Source organism: Chiloscyllium punctatum, chromosome 3 (genome assembly GCF_047496795.1).
Source record: "Chiloscyllium punctatum isolate Juve2018m chromosome 3, sChiPun1.3, whole genome shotgun sequence".
Lineage (NCBI taxonomy): Eukaryota > Metazoa > Chordata > Chondrichthyes > Orectolobiformes > Hemiscylliidae > Chiloscyllium > Chiloscyllium punctatum.
Window position 1 is genome coordinate 116,893,158 of NC_092741.1, and position 26,069 is coordinate 116,919,226.

Below are 26,069 nucleotides of genomic sequence, written 5' to 3' on the forward strand. Positions count from 1 at the left end.
TGTATTATCTTGTAAGTTTCTATTAGATCTCCCCTTAATCTTCTAAACTCCAATGAATACAATCCCAGGATCCTCAGCCGTTCCTCATATGTTCGACCTACCATTCCAGGGATCATCCGTGTGAATCTCCGCTGGACACGCTCCAGTGCCAGTATATCCTTCCTGAGGTGTGGGAACCAAAACTGGACACAGTACTCCAAATGGGGCCTAACCAGAGCTTTATAAAGTCAACCCTTTTAAGTTTCACAACATCTTTCCGATCAGAAGGAGACCAGAATTGCACGCAATATTCCAACAGTGGCCTTATCAATGTCCTGTACGGTCACAACATGACCTCCCAACTCCTATACTCAATACTCTGACCAATAAAGGAAAGTATACCAAATGCCTTCTTCACTGTCCTATTTACCTGCGACTCCACTTTCAAGGAGCTATGAACCTGCACTCCAAGGTCTCTTTGTTCAGCACACTCCCTAGGACCTTACCATTAAGTGTATAAGCCCTGTTAAGATTTGCTTTCCAAAAATGCAGCATCTCGCATTTATCTGAATTAAACTCCATCTGCCACTTCTCAGCCCATTGGCCCATCTGGTCAAGACCCTGTTGTAATCTGAGGTAACCTTCTTCCCTGTCCACTACACCTCCAATTTTGGTGTCATCTGAAAACTGACTAACTGTACCTCTTATGCTCGCATCCAAATCATTTATGTAAATGACAAAAAGTAGAGGACCCAGCACCGATCCTTGTGGCATCCACTGGTCTCAGGCCTCCAGTCTGAAAAACAACCCTCCACCACCAACCTCTGACTTCTACCTTCAAGCCAGTTCTGTATGCAAATGGCTAGTTCTCCCTGTATTCCGTGAGATCTAACCTTGCCAATCAGTCTCCCATGGGGAACCTTGTTGAACGCCTTACTGAAGTCCATATAGATCACAACAACTGCTCTGCCTTCATCAATCCTCTTTGTTACTTCCTCAAAAAACTCAATCAAGTTTGTGAGACATCATTTCCCATGCACAAAGCCATGTTGACTATCCTAATCAGTCCTTGCCTTTCCAAATACATGTACGTCCTGTCCCTCAGCATTCCATCCAACAACTTGCCCACCACCGACATCAGGCTCACTGGTCTTGAGTTCCCTGGCTTGTCCTTACCACCCTTCTTAAACAATGGCACCACGTTAGCCAACCTTCAGTCTTGGCATAGATTAAAAAAGGGAAGATTCAGGAATCCTAAAAAAAATTGTAAATATTACTAGATACTAAACATCTAAAATCCTGCAGTTTACCAGCAAATATCTGTACAATTTTGGCTGGTTCCAAGAATGGCCTGCAACCAAACGGGCTTGTGGAATTACTGGAGCCAAGCAGAATCACAACTCTCAGGTCTCATTAGTAGCCAAGCTGGCTGGAGAACAAACAACAGTGACTGAGTAGTGACTAGTCGAAGTATTAGTCATTGAATCTGCCACATTAAGGTAGTTTGGCTTCAATTTACCATCACAGGACACAATATTATGGAGTTGAAGTAACCTGAAAGAGTCATTTCCAAGGTGGATAGGCAAGTCAGGCCATAAGCAAGAATGTTAAGCGCCAATCTGAATTTGAAAATGACACAGACTAGTCCATGTCTTGCACATTTGGCTCTGCAAATAAGTGTTATTTCATCCAAAAAAAAAGTATCAAATTTAGTGTCAATCAGCAAAAAGGGACTGAATTTAGACCACAGCACAAAAGGATCAACTAGAACATTGCACATGGCTACCAACAGTTTCAGAGAGAATTTATTAAAATTAAAAATTGCTCACGTGACTGTCCTGAAATAGAATTATCTTGATGGTTTACAAAAGCTATAGTTCACAACTGTTAGAACTGTCAATAGGTCCCTGATAGTAGAGAAGGCCTCCTGTGACTCCAACATACCACTTTCCTTCGCTATAGTCAGTCTAAATTAGGCACAGATATCTCAGGCACATAGTTTTAAAAGACTGCCAGTATTTGGCAGTACAATATTCAGTTCATTACAATCATCTCTGGTGTTTCATCGGTGCAGGAAACCCACCTCACCTCAAAACTCCACTGGAGTAGGCTTGAAGCACGTAGCCAAGTGAAGGGGGATGCAGGAGTAACTGCTTCAAACAGACAAGACGAGATTCCTCACTTCGCCTGTCTAGAAACAGCAAATGTTATCATCTAATATGGTCTCAAGGGATGCCTGAGACCTAATGGAATGAGGCAACAGGGTAATACATATACTAATGAAGGGTTAGTTGGTGTGAATGTGATGTGTAAATACAGAGAGCTAGCAATCAGTGAGGTATGAGTATTATGGAGTATGGTTAACTGCAATGAAGCTCTCTCTAAAAAGATGGACTTGGACTCTGTTAGAAACAAAAGCTAACTTATTGTGCATAACAGCAAAAACATTGTTGGCAGCCCAATGGCTTTAGATGGTCATTCAGGGAGGACCAGAAAACTGAGAAGAGAGACATGTTATCATCTCTGTTACCTAATTACAATACTATGTGAATGATTCTGTCTTTATCTGGGTTTGACCTCATTATTCAGTCATGTACAAAAGTGGACATGAAGCATGTAAATAGAGATGTACCAATTCTCCACTTTGAAATGTGTGTAGAGAAATAACAGCCATTCTTTGTCCTGTGTTGTATCACAATCAAAATACCACAGTATTTCTTACCCTTCACATTCTGAATAATTCCAAACATTTTACATAGAGTACTAAGGAAATGATGCTTCCATTTTTGTTTTGCAATTATCTCCAAGTTGAGTCTGCTTGATACCACTATTACAGCTCATATGATGACTACAGGAACCATCAAAATCCAACTTTATCTTTAATACAAACAGTTTGTAAGCAGTTCTGATAACACAAGCCTTGTATGGGGTAACAGAACGGCTTGCAAATCTAAGTGTATCATGTCATGTTCTTGGCATAAACTAAAATACCCCTTGCAAAAGTCAACCTAAAGCCATATTGTATTATTGCTTCACACATCATTACTTACTTTTCATTTGAATAAAATCAAGTTGGTGAATTGACTGCAGTAATGGGCCATTGTCGAGAGTCAGGTCAAATTCAGGATTTATTTTGGCTTCTAAAGCTCCTTTAACCCACTGCTCCTGAGACACTTGAACACGCTTGATTAAAGCATCTGAAATCTAGAACAACATTTAACATAATGCATGTCAACTTTTAAAGTTTTTTTATTCAAATTTATTTCAGATAAATGCTAAGAGATGGAATTGATATAGGATGGAGCAATTTATTTACAGTAATAATTAAGAACATTATTTATAAACAAAATATTGCTAATATTTGGGGATGATCTTTCCAAACCTACAGTGTCAAAAATCTCATAACACTAGGTTGATCACTAACACCTGATGAAGGAACAGTGCTCCAAAAGCTAATGTTTTCAAATGAATCCATTGGACTATAATCTGGCGTCGTGTGACTTTTGACCTTGTCCAACCCAGTCCACCCAAATCAAATCTACATATAATTTAGAATCATGGAATTTAGTTGCTTGGTGAAATGGGAGACATCACTGAAGCATTTCATCTTACACTTCTCAGGTCAAACACAAGATTACCAAATTTCAAATTATCTTAATTTATACAGCAAAACAAAGTTTCAATCAATTTCCCAACTATCTTTTCACAGATACTCAATTCTAGAAAAAAAATCTCTATGTCAACTATTTAATTAATTGATTTTTCGCAGTTTATTTTCCTTCTTTGGAGGAAATTTGATGATTCTTTTCTGATCCTTGCATGAACCTCTCACAGATCTGGTGGCCTAACATTTCTCAGTTCTCACAACTTGAAAACTTCTACACAACCTTTCCTGGCTTAGGTGCCGCATGAAGGGTCAGTGTGGACTTGTTAGGCCGAAGGGCCTGTTTCCACACTGTGGGGATTCTTTGAAGTGTGGAATTAATTTTAAATCTTTCATTTGAAATGGAGTCATAGAGTCATACATCACAGAAACAGACCCTTCAGTCCAATCAGTCCATGCCAACCATAATCCCAAACTAAACTAGTCCCACCTGCCTGCTCCTGGCCCATATCCCTACAAATGTTTCCTAATCATATACTTACCAAATGTCTTTCAAATGTTGAAACCACGTTCACCACTTCCTCAGGAATTTCATTCCACACATGAACTGTGTAAAGAAATTGCCCCTATATTTTTTTAAAATCTCTCTCCACTCACCTTAAATCTTCCCACGTGATACATTTGAAACTGGGAATGCATCACATGGTTAGCAGGTAAGTGAAAGTTACAAGCTTTCATTGCAAGAGCATTTACATCACAGAAGAAGGCCTTAAACTTTGGATGATGATATAGAATAAGCAATATCAAGTTGACTGCCCATAACAGACTGTACTCAATTTTGTTTCTTCCTGTGACTTAAATGGAAAGCAAAATTGACATGGTACATACAGTTGGCAGCTAATTTTATATAATTGGTTCCACACCATCACTCAAAGTTAAAATGATAGCCATCTCCCTATGCCAGCTTATTGGTGGGAAATGCAAAATAAACCCTGCTGCCTTCAAATATTTCCTCTTCAGCTTTAATTTTATTTTCAAAGTGGGTCTGAGACAAATAATCATCTCCTGATTCTCCAAAGCCTGACAGCCATCTACAAGGTATAAAGTCAAGGCCATGAGTTGGAATACTCTCCACTTACTTGAGGGTTGCACAATGGCTCAGTAGTTAGCACTGCTGCCTCACAACACCAAGGACCTGGGTTCAACCCTCTGGCAAGTATCTGTGTGGAGTTTGCACATTCCCCTGTGTCTATGTGGGTTTCCTCCTGGTGCTCTAGTTTCCTTCCACAGTCTAAATATTAGGTTTAGGTGGACTGGCCGTGCTAAACTGCCTATGGTGTCCAGGGATGTACAGGCTAGATGGATTAACCATGGGAAATGCAGGGTTACAAGGATAGGGTTAGAAGTGTGGGTCTGGGTGGGGTGTTTTTCAGAGAGTCATTGTGGACTTGATGGACTGAATGGCCTGCTTCCACACTAAAGGGATTCTGATTCTATGAGTGCACCAGGACAATGTATCCAACTTGACTGGCACCTCATCCACCATATTCCACATTCACTCTCTCCACAGGGACAGCAGTGTGTACCATCTACAAGACGCACTGTGGTAGCTGACCAGAGTTCCTTCAACAACACCTTCCAAACTAGGGATCTCTACCACCTGGAAGGACGAGGCCAGCAGATACATGGCAACAGCACCACTTACAGTCCCCATGCAAGCCTCTCACCATCCCAACTTGGAGTGACACTGCCACTCTTTCATTATCTGAGCTGAAAATGTGTTGCTGGAAAAGCACAGCAGGTCAGGCAGCATCCAAGGAACACGAGAATCAACGTTTCAGGCATCAGCCCTTCTTCAGGAATCGATGCCCGAAACGTCGATTCTCCTGTTCCTTGGATGCTGCCTGACCTGTTGCACTTTTCCAGCAACACATTTTCAGCTCTGATCTCCAGCAACTGCAGTCCTCACTTTCTCCTCACTCTTTCATTATCACTGGGTCAAAGTCCTCAAACTGACTTGATAACAGCACTGTGAGTATACCTCCCACCATGGACAGCAAGAACTCACTGCTGTCTTTTCAAGGGCAATTCGGGATGGACAATAACTGTTGGCCTTGCTAGTGACATCCATATTTCATGAACAAACAAAAAAGTGAAAAGGTTTCTAGGTTCAACCACACTCTGTGGATAATATTCTAATAAGTCACCTCATAGATAAATTTTCCTATCTTACTTCTTTCTTTCAGTGACAATTTTAAATTAATTTACATTTAAATGATTATATTTCATCATCACTGTATGCCTTTAATATTCGAGAACAGAGCACCCAAAACTGGATAGATATCCTATCCCACAACCAATGACTAATATAAATAAATCATTATTTCTTTATAATTGCACTGTATGTGCCTGTTTACAAAACTCATTCACTGCAAAACAATGCTGTTTCTCCTATCTGACTGAAACAAAGAATTAGTATTTCAAGTCATGTTCAAATAATTCTCTCTCTTGAGCTGTCATGTCATGTTTCTTCAACAAATGTTGCAAATAGATTGAGTATTAAGATAAAGTGCTAATTTATTAGAAGTGATCAAGTGCAGAAACACTAAATGAATAAATCTACAAGATTGTGCTCCATCTTATTGCTTTCTGATGTGCTCTCTCTTATTGTTTTCCAATGAGAAGGTTACTTTGAGATTGCTGCCTCAGAGAAATAGATGGGACTCATACTGGTATACGTTTCTATGTTCCCATGTGTAAATTTGAAATACAAATGTAATAACTGAAGTGGAAGTAGGCCATTTGGCCCATTGAGGCTGCGCCATCATTCGATAAAATCATGGTTGATCCAATTGTGGCCTCAACTCTACTTTTCTGCTTATTCCCTATACCCTTTGACTGCTTTGTTAGTCAAGAACCTAATAGCCTTAAAAATATTCAATGAGCCTGCCACTACCACTCTCTAAAGAGAGTTCCACAAATTCACGACCCTCTGAGAGAAACAAATATTTCATCTCTGTCTTAAGTAGAAGATGCATATTTTAAAAACTCCTCCCTGGTTCTAGTCTTTCCCCCAACAGGAACGATCCATTCCCTCAGCATCCTCAGTAGGCTTTCAGGATATGTTTCAAGAAGATCATTCTTCTGAACCCTAATGGATACAGGCCCATTTTGTCCAACCTATCTTCACAACAAAACTTTCATCCCAAGAATCAGTTGAGTGAATTGTTTCTAATGCATTTATGTCTTGTCTTAAATGAGGAGAACAAAACTGTTTACAGTACTCTAGATATGATCCTCTCAATACCCTGTACAACTATAGCAAACATTTGTACTTCACAGTGTCATACAGTCATACAGCACAGAAACAGACACTTCGGTCCAACCATAATCCCAAATTAAACTAGTCCCATCTGCCTGTGTTTGACCCATTTCCCTCCAAACATTTCTTATTCATTTACTTATCTAAATGATTTTTAAAAGTGGTAACTGTACCTGCATTCACCACTTACTCTGAAGGTAATTCCATGTTTGAAACACTCTCTGTATAAAAAAAAGTCCTTCCTGTCTTTTTAAAATCTTTTTCCTCTCACCTTAAAAGTATGTCCCTAGTCTTGAAATCCCCCACCCAAGAGAAAAGACACCTATCATTCACTTATCTATACTCTTCACCATTTTATAAACCTCTATAAGGTCACCCCTCATCTTCCTACACTCCAGTGAAAAAGTCCCAGCCTATCCACCCTCTCCTTATAACTGAAATGCTCCATTCCTGGCAACATTAATATTCCATTTCAAGAAACAACAATATTCCATTAACCTTACTACTCACTTGCCTCACCTGCATAGTAACTATTTGAGATTTACATACAAGAATATTCAAATCCCTCTGTGAGCTTCAATCTCTTTTTATTTAAATAATATACTATTCTACTCATTCTTTCACACTTTCCAACAACATAGTCCATCTGCCAAACAATCGCCTGTGCACCTAACCTAACTGTATCGCTCTTCAGAATCCTTGCGTCCTTTGCACCACCTGTTTCCCAACTATCTTTATGTCTCTGAATAAATTCTCAAATAAATGGTCATTTTCTCTTGTCAACACATTTCTGAAAGGTAATTTCACTCAAATATTCATTGCAGAAATTTTTATTATATAACTGTAATAAGATGCACACTGCAAACCTGTAGAAATCCGCTGGGATCATTATCTTTTAATACTTCTAGGCAATACTCCATGAGACCTGTTGTCTGGCGAAGTTTCAATGTGCAGTGGCTTATCTGCTCACGAACAACCTGAAAAGTCCATGTAGAATGTTTATATTAAAACTGAACATATATAAAGTACAAAGAGAAATTTACATCATTAAGTTTGCACGTTCTCTTAAAATGAGTCTTCTGCGTACAGATTCTCAGTTTTTACTTGAAAGTGAAAGAATAAAGATCTCATATACAAGCAACAAAACAGGATTTGCTCAAAAAACTCAGCAGGTCTGGCAGCATCTGTAGGAAGGAAGCAAAGTTAACATTTTGAGTCCAGTGATTCTTCATTAGTGTTCTTGCCACAGATGCTGCTAGGCTTGCCAAGAATTTTTCCAGGAATTTGTACTTTTTGTTTTAGATTTCTAGCGTCTACAGTTCTTTGTTTTATCTTATGTATAGACATTTAGTATTCACTCAAGGCTATGGGAAAATCGTTGAGCATTAATTAAACCATTCCGTGGAGAACCAAGGGTACAGCTTCTACATAGTGCTGCTATAGATTATGTAATACTCATCTGGTAAAGCAATAAATACATCATTTCATATGGAAAACATACATGCTTCTTTGTCTTGTTTCCCCTTCTGGCAAACATACAAGTACATGAAACAAGCGAAATGATAAAGAAGTGACTATGTTATCACATGAGAGATCCAGAGGTCTGGACCAAGTGGTCAAGTCTCACCCCTGCAGCTATATAATTTTAATTTGCTTTTAAGAATGTGGAGTATAGAGCTGGTATCAGTAAAAGTGATCATGGATCTACCAGGTTGTTATAAAAACCAATTAGATGTAATGAAACAGTGGCCCACATTTTCAGCACAAAATTACAAGTACTGCCACTTAAAATAGTACTTCCCATTTTTGTGGAGGAGGGAGTGGAGTCAGGCTGACTTTTGCACAAGTATTCGACAGAGGCAGCTGACCACTTAAGTCACTAGCTGCCTCCAGTGAGGTAGGATTTAGTATCCCTGTAGCATGGAGCCCAGAGTGTGTATATTGGATCAGCTAAGAGTATGTCTGCCCTTTGTAGATCTTTTAGGATAACCAGGAGATAGATAGCCATTCAGAGAGAATTGGCACCCCTATGGATATGGTGCCTTGCTGAGTTTGGTGGCAGTGGTAACACCGGCAGGGGTGTGTGTGTGTGGTAGCTGTACATGATGAAAGGGGTCAGGTATCCTTTGGTATTGTTAATAGTAGCGACAACAATGCCTAAGTAGTGATTGTAATGAGGTCAGCCAGGTGGACATCATAGAATATGAGTTCCCTGATTGGGGGCTGTTAATCTGTTCTAATCAGGGAGCCCTGGCTGACAGATAAAAAGAGAAACATCTGACTTTCTGTCACTCTGAGAGCTGGATAGTGTCAAGGGTATTTGATATAATCGAGGGTGACTTGGAGTTATTTTAGTGGTGATGAGAGTAAAGCATGGTCCTGAAAAAATTTGCTCGCAACAGTTCTCTTTGAGTTAGAGTAAGCATTTCTGGCATCATACCATTATTTGGGAAGCTTGATTTGTTTAATCCTGCCATTGAAGATGGGCCCAGTATATGGAAAGAATGTATTTTTTTCTGGCAAATGACATTAAAGCAGATGTAAAGCAAGAGTAATTCTCCTGTCAGCTTGTGGACCTACAGTTTTCTCAGTCATTAAGAGCCTGACTTTCTCTCAGGTACCAAATACTAAAACCTTTCATGAGTGATGGATTTAGTTAAGGAATATTACAACTCCAAGCCGCTTCTAATTCTGAGATGCTATCAATTTTACTCAGCAATTTGAGAAATAGGGGAATCTGTACAGGGATTTCTGACTAGGTTATGATGACTGGCAGAGGCATGTGACTTTGGTTTAACCCTTAATGAAATGCTGAGAGACCATTTGGTATGTGGTATTAATGATGCAACCTTGCAAAAGCAGCTACTAGTTGAAGCCCAGTTGCACTTCAAACAGCAACTACAACTGTCTGTATTATTGGAAAATGTGGCAAATGGAGCATTTGAGTTGCAGGATTTTCTGATGGAAGTGGGCACCCTCGCCAGTCGAACTAAGCTTGTAGAACATCACTTCAGTGAAGGAAATTGCATAGCCTCATACAGGACATATCCTGAATAGAGGCACTCTAGGTCAGTCCATAGGAAAACCCCAAAATAATGCCAAGCCTTGGCCAATCAGTTAAAATTTTCTTCAGGATCCAGGCTGGCAAGCCATTGCAATTGCGGCTGGTATGTAGACTCGAGACACCTAAATTGAATAAGAGAACTCATAGATCGGTTTCCAGGAGAGTGCACACCCTGGAAAGTCACCAACAGCTGGTTTGGAACAGTTAAATTGTTGCAAAATCCAAATCATAACCAAAGTAAACATCTGGTTAAATGGTCATCTGGTTCTAATGGAGGTCAATTTTTTTTTGCTTTAATATAATATATTTTTATTAAGAAAAAATAGATTTTTAAATATTACAACAAATACAAAACAATGAATTCAAAACAGTACAAAACTAAACACAAATAATAAAAAAAATTCCCCAACCCACCCTCCTATACAAATGTATAAACATAGATAGATAAAAAAAACTTAACTAGCTATTTAACTAACTAAATAAATACCTAACAACACACAAATAAATAGTAATAACTCAGCCCAGCCAAACAAAACACTCATACATTCACAGTTCCTCCTCCCTGGATATTGGACTCATGAAACACAATCGTTACGGCTATATAAAAGCCCTTGTTAGTGTGGCAGATAAATCTGTTGAAAGAGGATCCCCACTAACCCAATCACTTACGTAGGTCAAAAGCTAGCTGAATTGGTAATTTTTAATGTCCGGAAGGTCTACTCCCCCCAATCTGTGAGGAACTGCAGTTTGGCTAATTTAATGAGGGACTGTTTACGGTGCCAGCTAAAGGAGCTGAACCAACTGTTCAGTCTCCTGAGTGTTTGTTTATTGAAAATCAGGGGGAGCATCCATATAGGGTATAGCAAACGAGGGAGAATATCATCTTAATAAGCGCTGTCCGACCCAACCATGAGACTGGAAGTGCCTCCCATCTTTGGAGATCTTGTTTAATTTTTTCAAATAATTGAGTAAAATTGGGTTTGAACAGCCAATCCAGAACTGGAGTAATGAATATGCCCAAATACACAAAACCCCCCTGTGACCAACTAAATGGGAATCTATAGTCACTCTCAAGAGCCAACTCTTTCATAAGACCACCCATAGGCATAGTCTCTGATTTAGCAAAATTAATCTTATCCCCTGAAAAAGTGTCAAACGTGTGAATGCATTGTATCAGGCAAGGTACTGAGACTGCTGGATTTGTCAAGAAAATTCGAACATCATCTGCAAACAGCGAGATCTGATGTAATTTTGACCTCAATTCTGGAGCAGATATATTGAGATCCCCACGAATGGCCTCCGCCAACGGTTCAATCACCAACGTAAAAAGTAATGGTGAAAGGGGACAGCCCTGCCGGCTGCCAGTAGAAATATTAAAATTGTTTGATCGTACCCCATTGGTAATGACCGCCGCGAGAGGTACACTGTAGAGAACCTTTAACCATCTTATGAAAACTTTGCCCAGACCAAACCGGTCTAGAGTATAGAAAAGGTACGGCCACTCAACGCCTGCCCCTCCTCACAATTCTCAGACTGATATAACTTAGAGTAGAATCTCTGGAACACCACATTAATCTTTTTAGAATCACATGTTAGGTTCCCAGACCCTTCCCTAATCACTGTAATGGTTTGTGGAGCACTTCTCTTTCTGGCAAGGTATGCTAAGCATTTGCCTGGCTTGTCACCATGCTCGTATAACCTTTGCTTTGCAAAAGCTAGCTCCTTCTTTGCCGTCTGCGTGAGCACGGAATATAGTGTAGACCGCAGTGCTGTAATCCTCTGTAGCTTGACCAATGAGGGTCTGTCAAAATAGGCCTTCTCGGCTGCCTTCAACTGTGCTTCAAGGAGACATTGCTGCTCACCCTTCTGCCGCTTCCTACTGGTGGAATATGAAATAACTAACCCTCTGGCATATCCATTGGCAGAGAACAGATGAGCTATCAACCGAGCCTATGTTGATGTCTAGGAATGCCCGAAATTCCCTGGAGAAATACTCCACAAACTTGCTGTCCATGATAATAAAGGGGTCCATTCACCAGTACCTTGAATCCACTGTAACATCCTTAATCTTAACCATGAGGTACACTGGAGCATGATCAGAGATGGCAATATTACCAATCATACAGGATGCCACCAGACCCAGGGTTACCGCAGGAGTCAGAAAAAAAAAATCAATCCTTGTGTGACATCTAGGCGGATTGGAGAAAAGCGTGAAATCCCTACCTGTAGGGTGGAGACACCTCCAGATGTCCACCAACCCTAATTCCCCACACATACCCAATAACTGTTTAGTTTGTGCAGAGGGTATCAAGGGACCTTTAGGCAACCTGTCTACTGTGGGGTCCATGAGGCAGTTAAAATCTTCCCCTATAATGATGTGCCGAGACTTGAGACTTATCAGTTTAGAAAAAGCATCTAAAAATTTAAGAGGATGAGCTGGGGGACAATAAACATTTAAAATGCCATATTCTTCCCCATTTATCAAGGCTTTAAGAATTACAAACCTTCCGTATGTGTCTTTAATACATTCCAACAATTTAAATGAGAGATTTGTCCTTACCAATATCGCCACTCCCCTACTTCTGGTATTAAATGATGAACAATAAACTCGGTCAAAGCCATTCTGCTGTAATTTCAGAAGCTCCTTGCCATCCAAATGTGTCTCCTGTAACAAAGCAATATCTACCTTCTCCTTTCTAAGACTCAAGAGTAACTTCTTCCTCTTAAATGGTGAATGACTTCCCTTGATATTCCAGGTACACCATTTAATCAAATCATTAGCCATAATCTTCTGCAATTACATTTAAATTCCAGAGGTGAGGAACCCGAACCACAAATTGCTGAGCCTTAGTGTTGCATGGTCCACCAAATATAAAAACTACATAAACTAAAACCACTACATTTAACAAACATACGAAATTATTAAAAATAAAAAACAACAAAAACCAGAAAACAAGCCAACATATAAAGCGCCAATAGCGCTGAGTAGGGGAACTCACCCCCTGCCCGGAGGGGGCAACTACCTGTCCAGAGGCATCTAACCATCTCAACCACCTTCACTTCTCCCAGCTAGAGCTGCATCGCAAGCACAAGCTAAAAAGAATAAACACCCCATAGAATATCAATATGAATTTTAAAAATTCTTTTATTAAAAAAAGGGCGAATAAATACCCCACCCATCCTTTGGTATGTCCTAACTTAGAAATTTAAAATGTGCATCTTAACCACCGCCAGACATAGTTTGAACTAAATTATCATCAATAGAGGAAAAACAGGGGAAAAACAAAGCTCCAACCAGATTTCCTCCATTTCTTTTACAGAATGATAAACGCATACCCAAGCATATATTTATACAATTGTTTAAATTAGGTTAGTTTGTCCACAAAGTCTCTTGCCTTCTCCGATGTGTCAAAGAGATGCATGGATCCATCTAAGGTGATCCGAAGCACTGCCGGATATCTCAGAGAGTACTGAATCTCAAGCTCCTTCAGTCTTCTCTTGACACCATCATACGATTTTCGTTTCTGGATCACCGTCAGTGAAAAGTCCTGATCTTAGACCCCTCATAAATTTGGGCTTATGGATCCTTCCCCTGGAGTATGGAAGCTTCCATGACTCTCTCCTTATCCCGGTAATGATGGAACCGCACCAGGAAAGGACGAGGGCGTTGACCCAGACCCGGCCTCTGCACTGAGACCCGGTGAGCCCTCTCTAACTTCAATCCTCTCATGCCAGTCTCCAAGTCAAGGAATTTCAGAAGCCAATCTTCAACAAATTCCGCAGGCCGCTCACCTTCCTTACCCTCAGGCAGACCGATGATCCGAATGTTTTTTCTCCTGCCCCTGTTTTCAAGATCATCCACTTGGTCACGCAAATTACGAACCTGTGTCTTCAGGGCTTGGATCTCATCCTTGAATGAACTGGCATCAGCCTCCACCACTGTGACCCTGTGCTCCACCTCATCTGTCCTCTTCTCCAGGTCTCCCAGCTGCTGCTCATGCTTCTGCAGCATGAGAGAGACTGGAGCCAGCTTCTCTTCAATCTGTTTCCCCAACATCTCGCGAGATTTCGAGAGCTGGTTCACCAGGTTCTGGAGAGCAATTGGCTCTGAGGCTGCTGCAGGCTGAGCTGCAGGCCCGGCCTCAGATGCTCCTCCTCCCTTTTTAGGCATTTCTGGACACCTGAAAGCACAGATAAGTCAATTTTTAAATGTTTCTTGGGGCTCCACAATCTTTCCAACGTCCCAAGAAATCCTGATGACCTGGGTTGGGTGGGTTAAAGGACCGTCTTGCTCCTGCTGCGATGCGAAGCTCTGCAGTGTGATCTTCTTAGATTGCCGCCACCTTAGATCCCCCGGAGGTCAATATTGACACAGCCATTAGAGTGTTTGCAGAACCAGTCTTTAACAAAATTCACTACGAACTCTAACCCTTACGTTTGCACAAGACCTTGGCTAGACTAAGAACTGATACTGGGAACCTTTACAGATTAAGGGTACAAGTTTGGTTTGTATCTCTTATGAAAAGCAGCTGGTTCAGTTACCATCAACTGTAATGAAAGGCTCAGGCTCTAGCCTGATGGGGCAAAATTAATTGAGAAAGTTTCACCAGATTGGCTCAACATTTTTCAATTAGAAAATGGCTGCTTGGATGAAGTTCTAATTGAATACCCAGAGGTTTTTCAGGAAGGTCTAGGGATTATCAAGGGAGTCAAGGCCACCTTGCAGGTTGACCAGAAAGCAATTCCACAATTCTGCAAGGCATGCCCAGTGCAATTTGCCTTATGGACAAAAGTAGTGCCTGGAAAGCGAAGGAATCATCAAACCAATCCAGTTTGCAAAATGGGCAGCATGAGTCGTATCGATTGTGAAGCCTGACATGTCAGTTCATCTTTGTGGGGACATTAAACAAATAGTAAATTGCTCTTTTCAGCTGGATAAATATCCAATCCCTTGGCTAAAAAAATTATACGCAAATCTGGCAGGAGGGCTGTCCCTCATGAAGCTGGACATGAGCCATGCGTACTTGCAATTGCAGTTAGATGAAGATTCCCAAACATATGCTACAATTAATACCCATAAGGATTTGTACCAATATATCAGACTACAATTTGGGATATCATCTGCCTGTGCAAATTTTCAGCAGACGATGGAGAACATTTTATATGTTGTAACCTAGGTTGCTATTTATTTGTAGACGCTTCTCCCAGGCGGCCTCATGCTTTAAAAGGGAAACATGTGTGCTCCAGCCATCCCAAGTGTCCTACTTGAGCTACAGAGTCGACAAGGCCAAATTACACCCGTTGGAAGATAAAGTGAGGATGATAAAAAGTGCCCCTGCGTCTATTACAGACCTTAGATTTTTCATGGGCTGGTGAATTATTATGGAAAGGTCATACATAACCTGGTCTCCTTCCTGGCACCTTTGCATCATCTCTTAAAAAAAGTGTCAGGCTTGGCCTCGCATAGCCAAGCAGTAGCTTTCAGAGAAATGAAAGCCTCAAAAGGTGTTGGCTCAATACAATCTCAAGTGAGATCTGCTATTGACTGGCGATACCTCCCTGTAAGATATAGGGGTAGTATTAGCTCATAGGCGGCATAATGGAGAGGAATGACCAAGAGCAAATGCATTCAGGACTTTGGCTAATGCAGGATACAAAAACAGCCAGAGAAAGAAGGAAAGTTTTGCAGTCATATTTGGGGTCAAGAAGTTCCATTAATACCTCAAGACATAAAGTTATAATAGTAATGGACCACACACCCTTACCAGGTCTAATTAAAGAGGAAAAGGCTGTGCTGCCTATAGTTTCAGGCCAAATTCAGCAGTGTACTTGAATACTAAATATCATGATTACAAGTTGGAATATCATCAGGGTGCCAAGTAGCAAATACAGATGCATTGAGCTGCTTCCCAATGCCCTATCACTGGTGGTAAGGCCACTGGAAGAACCCACAATGGTTTTTAATTTTCTGGACACACTTTGAATCACAGCTGACAAAATCAGACTTTAGAAGCAGAAAGATCCAGTCCTGGCAAAACTGAAACAGCTGGTGGTGATAGAGGAAATCAAAGGCCCATCACAACCAGAACTGAAACCTTTATGGACCCAGAGAGACCAGATCACATTAGAGGGTGGCATGTTTTTACAGGGAGTAAGAGTTATTATCCCATGGAAAGGTTGCCACCAGATAATATGCTGAACTCCAGCAAGGTTATCCAGAGATTTCCAAAACGAAGATGTCAGCAAGAAGTTACATCTGGTGGCCAGGATTGTATGCAGACATAACCATGTGATAGGGTAGTGCTCAGAGTGCCAACAAGGACAAAAATTACCAGCAGCATCCCACATTCATGGGAATGGCCAGGGAAACTCTGGACTTGGTTATGCAGGTCCTTTCAGAGGATCAACATTCTTAGTCATTGTGACTGGATGTGCATAGAGTACATTCATCAAACATGAGGGCGATATCAGAAAAACTGTGTGTATCTTTTGCAATGCATGGATTTTTGGAAGTATTGGTCACAGATAATGGGCCATCATTTACCAGCAGGGAATTAGAGTATTTCTGAAAGTCGAATCACACTTGGCATATAAGGACAGCTCCATACCTTGCATTGTCCAATGGTCTGGCAGAAAGGGCAGTCCAAAGTTTGAAGGCAGGCTCAAATAAAGAGCCTGCAGCCTCACTTGATACCAAACTGTACCAGTTACTACTTGATTACAGGACCACCCCTCATATAACTACAGGGATAGCTCCAGCAGAGTTGCTAATGGGGAGAAGATTCTGCACCAGGTGAAATTTGATCTTTCCGGACCTGGTGGTGGAGCGAGGTTGAAACGGCATCGGGGACGCCAGTGCTGTACACAAGACTCCGCTAAGCCAGAGAGGCAGTTTACTTCAGGGGACGAAGTTTGATGTACGAATCACAGCAACAGTTCTGCATAGGTAAGAGACATAGTCGAATGTAGATCAGGTCCAGTGATGTATAAAGTTCAATCAAGTGCAACAGTCCTGAACAAGGATGTGCACCGCAAATTGGGAGGGAGCAAAACAGGCTCGGCACCGCAGAACAATCGGAAAGGTTGTTGGAGCCCATGGGTGCTCCCCCTCCATCAAGCATTGAAGAGACCTCAAAATCTGAGATGGACATTGCAAATGTCGCCACCTCAATGCCTTTACCACCTGAAGAAGAGAATGAATTTCTCTCGAGACGCTCCAGACACAAGAGGTGAGCCACTATACACTACATGCTGCCCATATCCGAGGCAGAGCTGAATGAACCAGATCCTGGGCTAAAACGCCACAGGAAGAGCTTTTTCTTTTACTCATTTGTGGGACGTGGGATCATTGGCTGGCTAGTCATAGGGTCATAAGTTGGTGAGTTGCCTTCTTGAACCTCTGTAGTCCAACTCCTGTGGGTTGACCCACAATACCATTCGGGAGAGAATTCCAGGATTCCAAAAAAAATTCCAAGGCTACAAAATAAACTGGCCTATATCCTCGGACTCAGAGACGGAAGAATGTAGTGATCGTAACAAGGTGAGCCAGGTGGACCTCATAGAATATGATTTCCCTGATTGGCGCTGTTAATCTGGTCCAATCAGAGAGCCGGCTGACAGATAAAAAGAGTGTCAGAATACATACAACATGGGTGCTGGGGAAAAGATAAGCACTTTCGCAGTTAGGTGGTAGTGTGGGGGTTAGAAAAAATAAGAAAAAAGATAAAAAATGAAAAGACTATCAGAGGTTCTGTTCACTCTGAGAGCTGGCTCTGAGGAAGCTCGATCAGTGTCAAGAACTCTCCATGTATAAAGAAAGGGTGACTTGGTAACGGGATACCAATCTTTGTAGAGTTATTTCAGTGGCAACAAGAGAAAAGCATGTTCTGAAGAAATTAATTCACGATAGTCATCTTTAAGGTAAGCATTTCTAGCATCATGCTGTTATTTGGGTAGCTTGACTCATTCAATCCTGCCATTGACGACTGGACCCAGTAGACAGAAAGAATACATTTTTTGGGGGGCAAATGAGACTGGGGTAGATGAAAAGCAACAAGTAAAGAAAAAGAGTGTCAGACATTCTGTTCACTGAAGGAGCTGGGTCAGTGTCAAAAACCTTTCACGTGCAAATAGAGAATGACTTGGTGATGGGACACAAGCCTCTGTGGAGTTATTTTAGTTTAAAAGGTGCATATAGCCCTTTGAACTGTAAAGCTGTGAAAGAAGTTTCAAAACATTCAAGATCAATCAAGATATGTCAAAGTGTCAAACCTGTCAAGACCGTCAAGTCTCAGAGCTGTTAAGAGCTGTCCAAAGCTGTCAAAATGTGTCCTTATGACTGAGAGTGCTTTTCTTTGTGGAGAATAGTCTACAGTATAGAATGTGAAGTGCTAGAACCTTTTTTTCTTCTTGTGTTATAGGCACCAGTGGATACAAAATGAGATAGCATGATGGGGAAGGGAGAATATGTAGAATTATGAATTGAAATGAGTTGGCATGAAGTTGGCATAGGGGATATGAGGGGCCATGGAGGAGGATAGAGGGGCATAAGATCATTTGAAGGACATAAAGTGGTGTGGGTAGAGGGGCACAGAATAGTACAGTGGGAATGAGTGGCCATGAGGGATGAGTAGAGGGTATTAGGCAGGGTGTATTGGCAAGGAGGAGCATGGAGAGAGTGTGGGGGTGAGTGATGGCAAGGAATGAGAGATGAGAGCTGGGGAACATTTCAGATTTCATTCTTTCATTTTAATTGTTACATGCATTGAAGCTCTGAGATAGGATTTCTGCTAGCCGACCCTGGCAACTCAGTTCTGAAGAACAGTCACCTGGCATGAAATGTTAACTCTGATTTCCCTCCATAGTTGCTGCCAGACCTGCTGAGCTTTTCCAGCAATTTCTGTTTTTGTTTCCAATTTCCAGCATCCAGGGTTCTTTTAGTTTTTATTTGGCAAGTGACATCCTCCTCTGTTCTTTCCGTGTCATTCAGTCCAGTTTCCAGTCTAGCCCACATCACAGACTGAAAATGGAGAGTGAGAGAGCCCATTTTTAAAGCTCAAGTTTCCAGAGCCACAAATTCTGTTGCTTCTGCCACCCGATCTGGGAATGAAAATTGGTGCCTGAATTATCCAAAGTACTTATACTACAGAAATGGTCCCCATGGTCCTATTATGATTTTACAACCAGTGCTTCCAAAGACCCCATTGCCAGCAGTACTTGAGCATGGATCAGTCTTTTACTTTAAAGTTAAGCTCCTCTGTGATGAAACTATAATGGGAAAACTGATCAGCACTGAAACAGTAATTGTTTTGTACACACGAGGATATATTTTGTGACAACATCCATCTTAAGGCTAATAGCCAGGTTTCAAAAGCTGCATTATAGCTAGAAATATTCATCAGGTTAGGCAGCATCCATTCAGAGAAACAGAGTTCTGAGTCTGAAGCTGATGATGATGCTTTATCTGATGAAACATTATCTCTATTTCCCTCCACAAGCGATGCCTGGGTGGCTGAGAATTTCCAGCATTTTGTTTTTATTTCTCATTTCAAGCAGCTTCAGCTTTTGTGTCCTAACTTCTATTCCTTGTCTAAGGATTTCCCACATGTGGCTATAGAAGTGGAAGGAATGAATAATGAGAAAATTTAAAACAGAAGTAAATGTACTTCCTAACGATCAAATAGATGTATAAGCATCTCAAATCCACCTTTTCAAATGAACTGGTCAACCTATTTGTAATGATGTGGAGGTGCCAGTGTTGGACTGGGGTGGACAAAGGTAAAAATCACACAACAACAGGCCATAGTCCAATAGGTTTATTTGGAAGTACAAGCTTTTGGAGCACTGCTCCTTTATCAGACAGCAAATGGGACAGGATCATAGGACACAGAACTTATAATAAAAGATCAAAGTATTATACAAACTGATGCAATGTATTGAACAAAACTAGATTGCAATTAAGTCTTTAATCACTTAGAATGGGTTGACGTTTTCGATTCATTAATATGTCCAACCCAGAGCTTCTTTCAAGTCACATTCCTGAGATACCTTAAGGTTTAAAAAAGAGGGACACCTCAGCTCAGACAATGCATTAAAGGTGTGAGGTTAGAGTCTGTCTGTACTCCAACATTGAGTCAGACTGGTTCTACTTCCAAATTAAGAATTTATAAAATGTCACATAGACTGACTGTCGACAGATTGTGTGCTTTTTGAACAAAATATATTGCATCTGCAAATGCAAATTCACCCCACAGATTTATATGTATATGTGTGTGTGTGTGTGTGTGTGTGTGTATTCTTGAGAGAATGAATGAGAGTGAGTAAGTGTGTTGGAGTATATGCCTGTGAGAGGGTGTGCATGTGTGTGTGTGTAGGGGTGTGTGTTTGAGATAGAGCATGCTTATGAGAAAGGGTCTGCGTGAGTGTGATTGTATCTAAGAGGGTGTATGTATGTGCATGTATAGTGTAGTGGGGTCACCTGTAGTGTGACACGAATCCAAGATCCTGGTTGAGGCGAACCTTATGAGTACCGAACTTGGCTCTCAGCCTCTGCGTGGCAAGTCTGCATTGTTGCAGAGTATCCCAAAGTCTGCCATGGAGGACAGTCACCCAAAGAGCCGAGGTCAAATGTCCCTGACCTCTGAAGTGTTCCCCAACTGAGAGGGAACATCCCTGTCTGGCTGTTGTTGCGCGGTATCCATTCATTCATTGTTGTAGCGTTTGCTTGGTCTTGCCAATATACCATTCCTTGAGGCATCCTTGCCTGCAGAATATGAGAAAAACGTTTGCCGAGTCACATGAGTATCTGTTGTGCATGTGGTGGGTGGTGTCGCCACATGTAATGATAGTATCCATGTCTTGCAGTGGTTGCCATGATAGGGTTGTATGCTGTTACACTTGATGTTGTCCTCAAGGCTGGGCAATTTGCTGCGAACATTGGCCTGTTTTACATTTGGTGGATGTTCAAAAGAAAGGAGTGGAGGTGTAGAGAAGACCTTGGAAAGGTGCTCATCCTCGTCGATAATGTGTTGCAGACTGCAAAGACCATGCCATAATTTCTCCACTCCTGGGAAGTACTGGACAACGAAGAGCACCCTGTTGGTGTATCCTGTGCCTGTCTCCTGAGGGGGTCATTACAGTTTCTCATTATGGCATATCAGAACTGGCTACTGATGAGTTGGACATCATTTCCTTTTCTTATGAGAGTGTCCTTCAGCACTTTCTGGTGTCTATCGCATTCCTCTTCAACCAAACAGAATCTGTGCATGCATAGGGCTTGTCTATAGGATATGACAGTCTTAATATGTTTAGGGTGGAAGTTTGAGAAGTGCAGCATCATGAAGTTATCTGTAGGCTTGTGGTAGATTGAGGTGCCTGTCCTAGATGGAGATGCATGTGTCCAAGAATGAGATTCTAAAGCGCAGTCCACGGTAAGCCTGATGGTGGGATGAAACTTGTTTATATCACTGTGTAGTTGTTGCAGTGACTCCTGGCCATTGGTCTAGAGGAAGAAAATGTCATTAATATATCTGGTGTATGGTGTTGGTTGGAGGTCCTGTGCAGCAAAGAATTCTTATTCAAACTTGTGCATGAAAATGTTGGCATATTGGGTTGCAAATTTGATCCCTATGGCTGTTCCATGTATCTCAATAAAGAACTGGTTGTCAAAGGTGAAGACAATGTGGTTGAGGATGAAGTGGATGAGTTGTAGGATGGTGCCTGGAGATTGGCAGTTGTTGGTATGTTGTAGTGATGCCATCATTGTGGGGGATGCTGGTGTAGAGTGCTGAAATGTCCATTGTGATGAAGAATGTTCCTGGTTTGATTGGAATGTGGGTGCTGAGTTTCTGTAAGAAATCTGTAGTGTCTTGACAGAATCTGGGGGGGTCCCCTATACAATGGGTTTCAAAATCCCCTCGACATAGCCAGAGAGGTCCTCACACAGGGTCATATTGCCTGATACGAGTGGACGTCCAGGTCTCTTGGCTTTGTGTACCTTCAGAGGCAGTAGAAGTCCCCTACGCGAGAAGTACGTGGGATGAGAGTGCAAAGAACTGGAACTGGATCAAAAGTCTTCATCAATCTGTTTATTTCATGGGTTGTTCTTTGGTCAGATCGGTCGGTAGTTGCCTGTAGTTTTCTTGGTTGTTCAGTTGTCAGTACACTTCCTTGCAGTAGTCTGTTGTATTCCGAATGATGATGGCTCCTCCTTTGTCTGCTGGTATGATGACAATGTTGTGATGGGTTTTGAGAGCATGGATGGCGTTACATTGTAATAGGGTGACGTTGTACTCTACCTTGTGAGTGCAGTTGATGAATCTGGCATTTACACAATTCCTGAGGGTTTGAACATACATGTCAAGCCCAGGGCAGTGGCCCACTGGAGGGGTCCAAATTGACTCCTTTGGTCACACCTCTACAGATCTCTCTGATGATTGTTCCGGTTCATTGGTTGTCTCATTGGGATCACTGCTAACACCCTGGAAGAATTCTCAGAGTCTCATTTGTCTGATGAATTCCTTCCTGTCTGTCACAAGACCACTGGGGTCCATTTTGGTGGTGGGACAGAAGTTGAGCCCTCAGCTGAGAACTTCAATCTCTTCCAGTTGAAGGGTGTGGTCCAATAAGTTGACAATCAATTTCCCCATGGTGGTACTGTTTTCAACTGTGGTGCCGGGGAGGCTTGGCTACTGCTGGTGATGTCAAGTTTCTCCAGTTTCTTGTCCTTGGTTTGAATGTAGGTGGTGTAGTTCCATCGCCTTGTCTGCTTGGCAGTGTCTCATAACTGTACTGCTATATCTTGAGTGCAAACTGAGAATAGGACTCTATCTTGATTTCAAAGTTATGGCGCCTGCTGTAGAGTTGGTGTACTACATGACTGATGAGTTCATGAGAGGTATGATGGCAAAGTCTCTAAGTGTAGGCTGTGTTGTAGGTTGACTTGAGTCGGCTCATGATCCATCGTCCTTTTGGGATCTTTCCTGCTTTCTTGCATTTCTGCAGAAACTTGATGATTGCGTTGATATGCAGGATCTTCTTGGAGAGCTTCTCAACTTTGAGTCGGCAGTTGGTGATGTCAACGGTAGCCATGATGTAGAGGTGCCAATATTCCCTCCCAGTCAGGGAACACTTCAGCAGTCAAGGACATTCGGCCTTGGATCTTCGAGTGACCGTTCTCCAAGGCGGACTTTGGGATACGCAACAACACAGAGTCACCGAGCAGAAGCTGAAAGCCAAGTTTGGTATCCATGAGGATGGCCTCAACCGGGGTCTTCAGTTCATGTCACACTACAGGTGACCCCACTACACTATACATGCACTCTTACACAGGATCACACACACACACACACACACACACACACACACACACACACACACACACACACACACACACACACACACACACGTCTATGGGTGAATTTGTATTTGCAGGTATTTTGTATTTTGTTCAAAAAGCACACAATCTGTAGGCAGTCAGTCCATATGTCATTTTATAAATTCTTACTTTGGAAATAGACCCGATCTGACTCAATGTTCGAATACAGACAGACTCTAATCTCTCACCTTTATTGCATGGTCTAAGCTGAGATGTCTATTTTTTTTAAACCTTATCTTGGGAATGTGACTTGAAGGAAGTTCTGGAATGGACATATTAATGAATCGAAACCTGCAAACCATGCTAAGCGATTAAAGACTTAACAGCAATCTAGGTTTGTTTAATATGTTGCATCAGTTGTATGACATTTTGATCTTTTGTTATAAATTCTGTGTTCTTTAACCCTCCCACTAGCTATCTGACAAAGGAGCAGTGCTCTGAAAGCTTGTACTTCCAAATAAGCCTGTTGGGCTATAACCTGGCATTGTGTGACTTTTAACTTACTCTAGCTGTAGATTGTGCTTGTTCAATAGATTTCTTAGGCTAAATGGATCGAAAGATATAGGAAGAGGCAGCAATAGGGTACGGAGTTGGATGATCAGCTATGATTATATTGAATGATGGAGTAGGCTGATGGCCGAATGGCCTACTCCTACTTTCTATGTTTCCATGTTTTTTTATTCAGCCCACCACTCCATGCTTGTGTTCATCCTTCATATGAGCATCTCCCACCCTTCTTCATCTAAAACTATTAACACACCCTGAATTCCTTTCTCCATCATGAATTTGAGAGGAATGTAGATAAATATATTTATGCTATTCACCTCAACTGTGCTTTGCTGCAGTGGGTTCCACATTCTAACTTTTCTCTGTGTAAAGTCATTTCTTCTGAATTCTTAGTTGGATTTTTTGGTAACTATTTTATCTTTATTTGGTTTATGTAACAATTAATTTAACTTAATGGTTGGTCTTTTCCACAGTTTCTAAATGAATTTGGCTATGTCATCCAAATTAATATTTAACATTTAAACATTTAACTTGTAAAACACGATATTATGTAAACTTTGAATATTTTCAAGCAAAACCCAGTTCTTCATTTTATAATGACTATAAACAAAATTTTACAAAGTTAATGCTTAAAATTGAAAAGACTTGAAGAGATCTAAAAAATTGATGTCGTGGATGAGGGACTTCATTTATGTGGAGGCTGGAAAAGATGAGATTATTCCCTTCAGGAAGCAAAGAGCATTAAATAGAAATTGTTTTTAGGACTTCTATTCAATGAAGGATTTCAAAGGAGGAAAAAGAGAGAAACTTATAGGGCAGTCAGTAACCAGAGGACAAAGATTTAAAATAATCGGCTGAAGTACCAGAGGAGAAATTAGGATCTGGAATGATGGTGAACCTTTCAAAAGTAAGTCAAATATTCACTTCAAGGAAACATTTCCAGCACTGTGGGGAAAAGGAGCAGAATTCGTTTTTCAAAGAGCAAACAGGCTCAATGGCTTTTTTCTGTTCTGCATGAATTTATCATTTCATAAATATTATTAAATATTATTGCATTACAAGTGTGATTAATGTCATAATCACTATTTTGTCATGGACTCACCTTTAGTTTAAATTCCCGCTCCTTGGTAACTCTAGTAAGTAACTTGGCTTTCTGGCGATTTAATGCATCAACAAGTGCATCACACTGTGCCACAAGGCATGCCTCAACTTCCACTCCATTCTCCTATAAAATGGAAAAGAGAATTACAGTGAAGGTTAGAAACATTGGGTGTCAGATCTATTTATAATGTTGAAAACAAAAAATGCTGGAAATCACGGTGAGTCAGGCAGCATCCATGGAGAGAGAGCATGCTAACGTTTCGAGCCTAGATGATTCTCCATCAGAGCTGATATGAGTTTGGAGGGGGCAGAGTTTATGCAATGGTGGCTGGGGGGAGTGCTAGGGGAGAAAGGGTGCTGACCATGCAGATTAAGTGATTGGAGTGTGATATTGGCAGACCTGCTGTGATTTCCAGCACTTTTTGTTTTCAGTACAGATTCCAGCATCTGCAGTAATTTGCTCCTATTTAATAGTTTCTATTGAAAAACTATTTATAGATGCAACACAAAGGCTTATGGTTTTTTGCCCAGGTATGAGCCACATTGAGTTTGGTGGAGTGATTCTTGCTGTGAGACCGAGTGAGTTTTCTTGTCATAAAGTACTAAATTCACCGTACTAATTGGCATTTCAACTCTTATGGCAAGTATCACGTCCAAATCTGACCACCTTACCATGCGTCGTTCCCAGAATAACTCAACACTCACTGGAGATTCTGGAATTGACGGTCGTCTCTGGCACTGGTGCCATCTTTAAAAAGCCATTTTGCACCTGGACAGACTAGCCCTGTACAGTTCCAGACATTTGCCCAGAATTGGCAGACAGGGGAAATTTCTCACTCCGCTTTACAGTCATGGTCCTGGAGATCTTGATGGATGGGTTGGTGTACAGACAAGATTTCCTTTTCTCCAGGACAGCAAACTACATCAACCTGCTCTGAAGTTGCTATCCAGTTAAAGTAGATTCAGTTGTTTGGAGAAATGTACAACACTGAACAAAGAATGTTAATGCCCTTTTCCACCCTGCCAGTATAAATGTCAACAGCTTCTCGGTGATACCTCACCCTCACTCTCTCTTTCTGTGACTGGACCTACCTCCCACCAAGTTTCGTGCTCTACC

At 41.3% G+C, this 26,069-nt stretch overlaps 1 protein-coding gene across 2 annotated transcripts in view; it reads right to left on the minus strand.

The window, feature by feature from the left end:
- trim67 (tripartite motif containing 67) overlaps window positions 1-26,069 on the minus strand; it is a 64,777-nt gene that overhangs the window by 23,609 nt on the left and 15,099 nt on the right. For both annotated transcript variants that reach the window (XM_072559047.1, XM_072559040.1), the window contains exons 3-5: window positions 24,954-25,076; window positions 7,772-7,882; window positions 3,030-3,183 (exon numbers count right to left, since the gene is read on the minus strand). In XM_072559047.1, coding sequence (XP_072415148.1) covers window positions 3,030-3,183; window positions 7,772-7,882; window positions 24,954-25,076 — 388 coding nt within the window. The remainder of the gene's footprint in view (window positions 1-3,029; window positions 3,184-7,771; window positions 7,883-24,953; window positions 25,077-26,069) is intronic.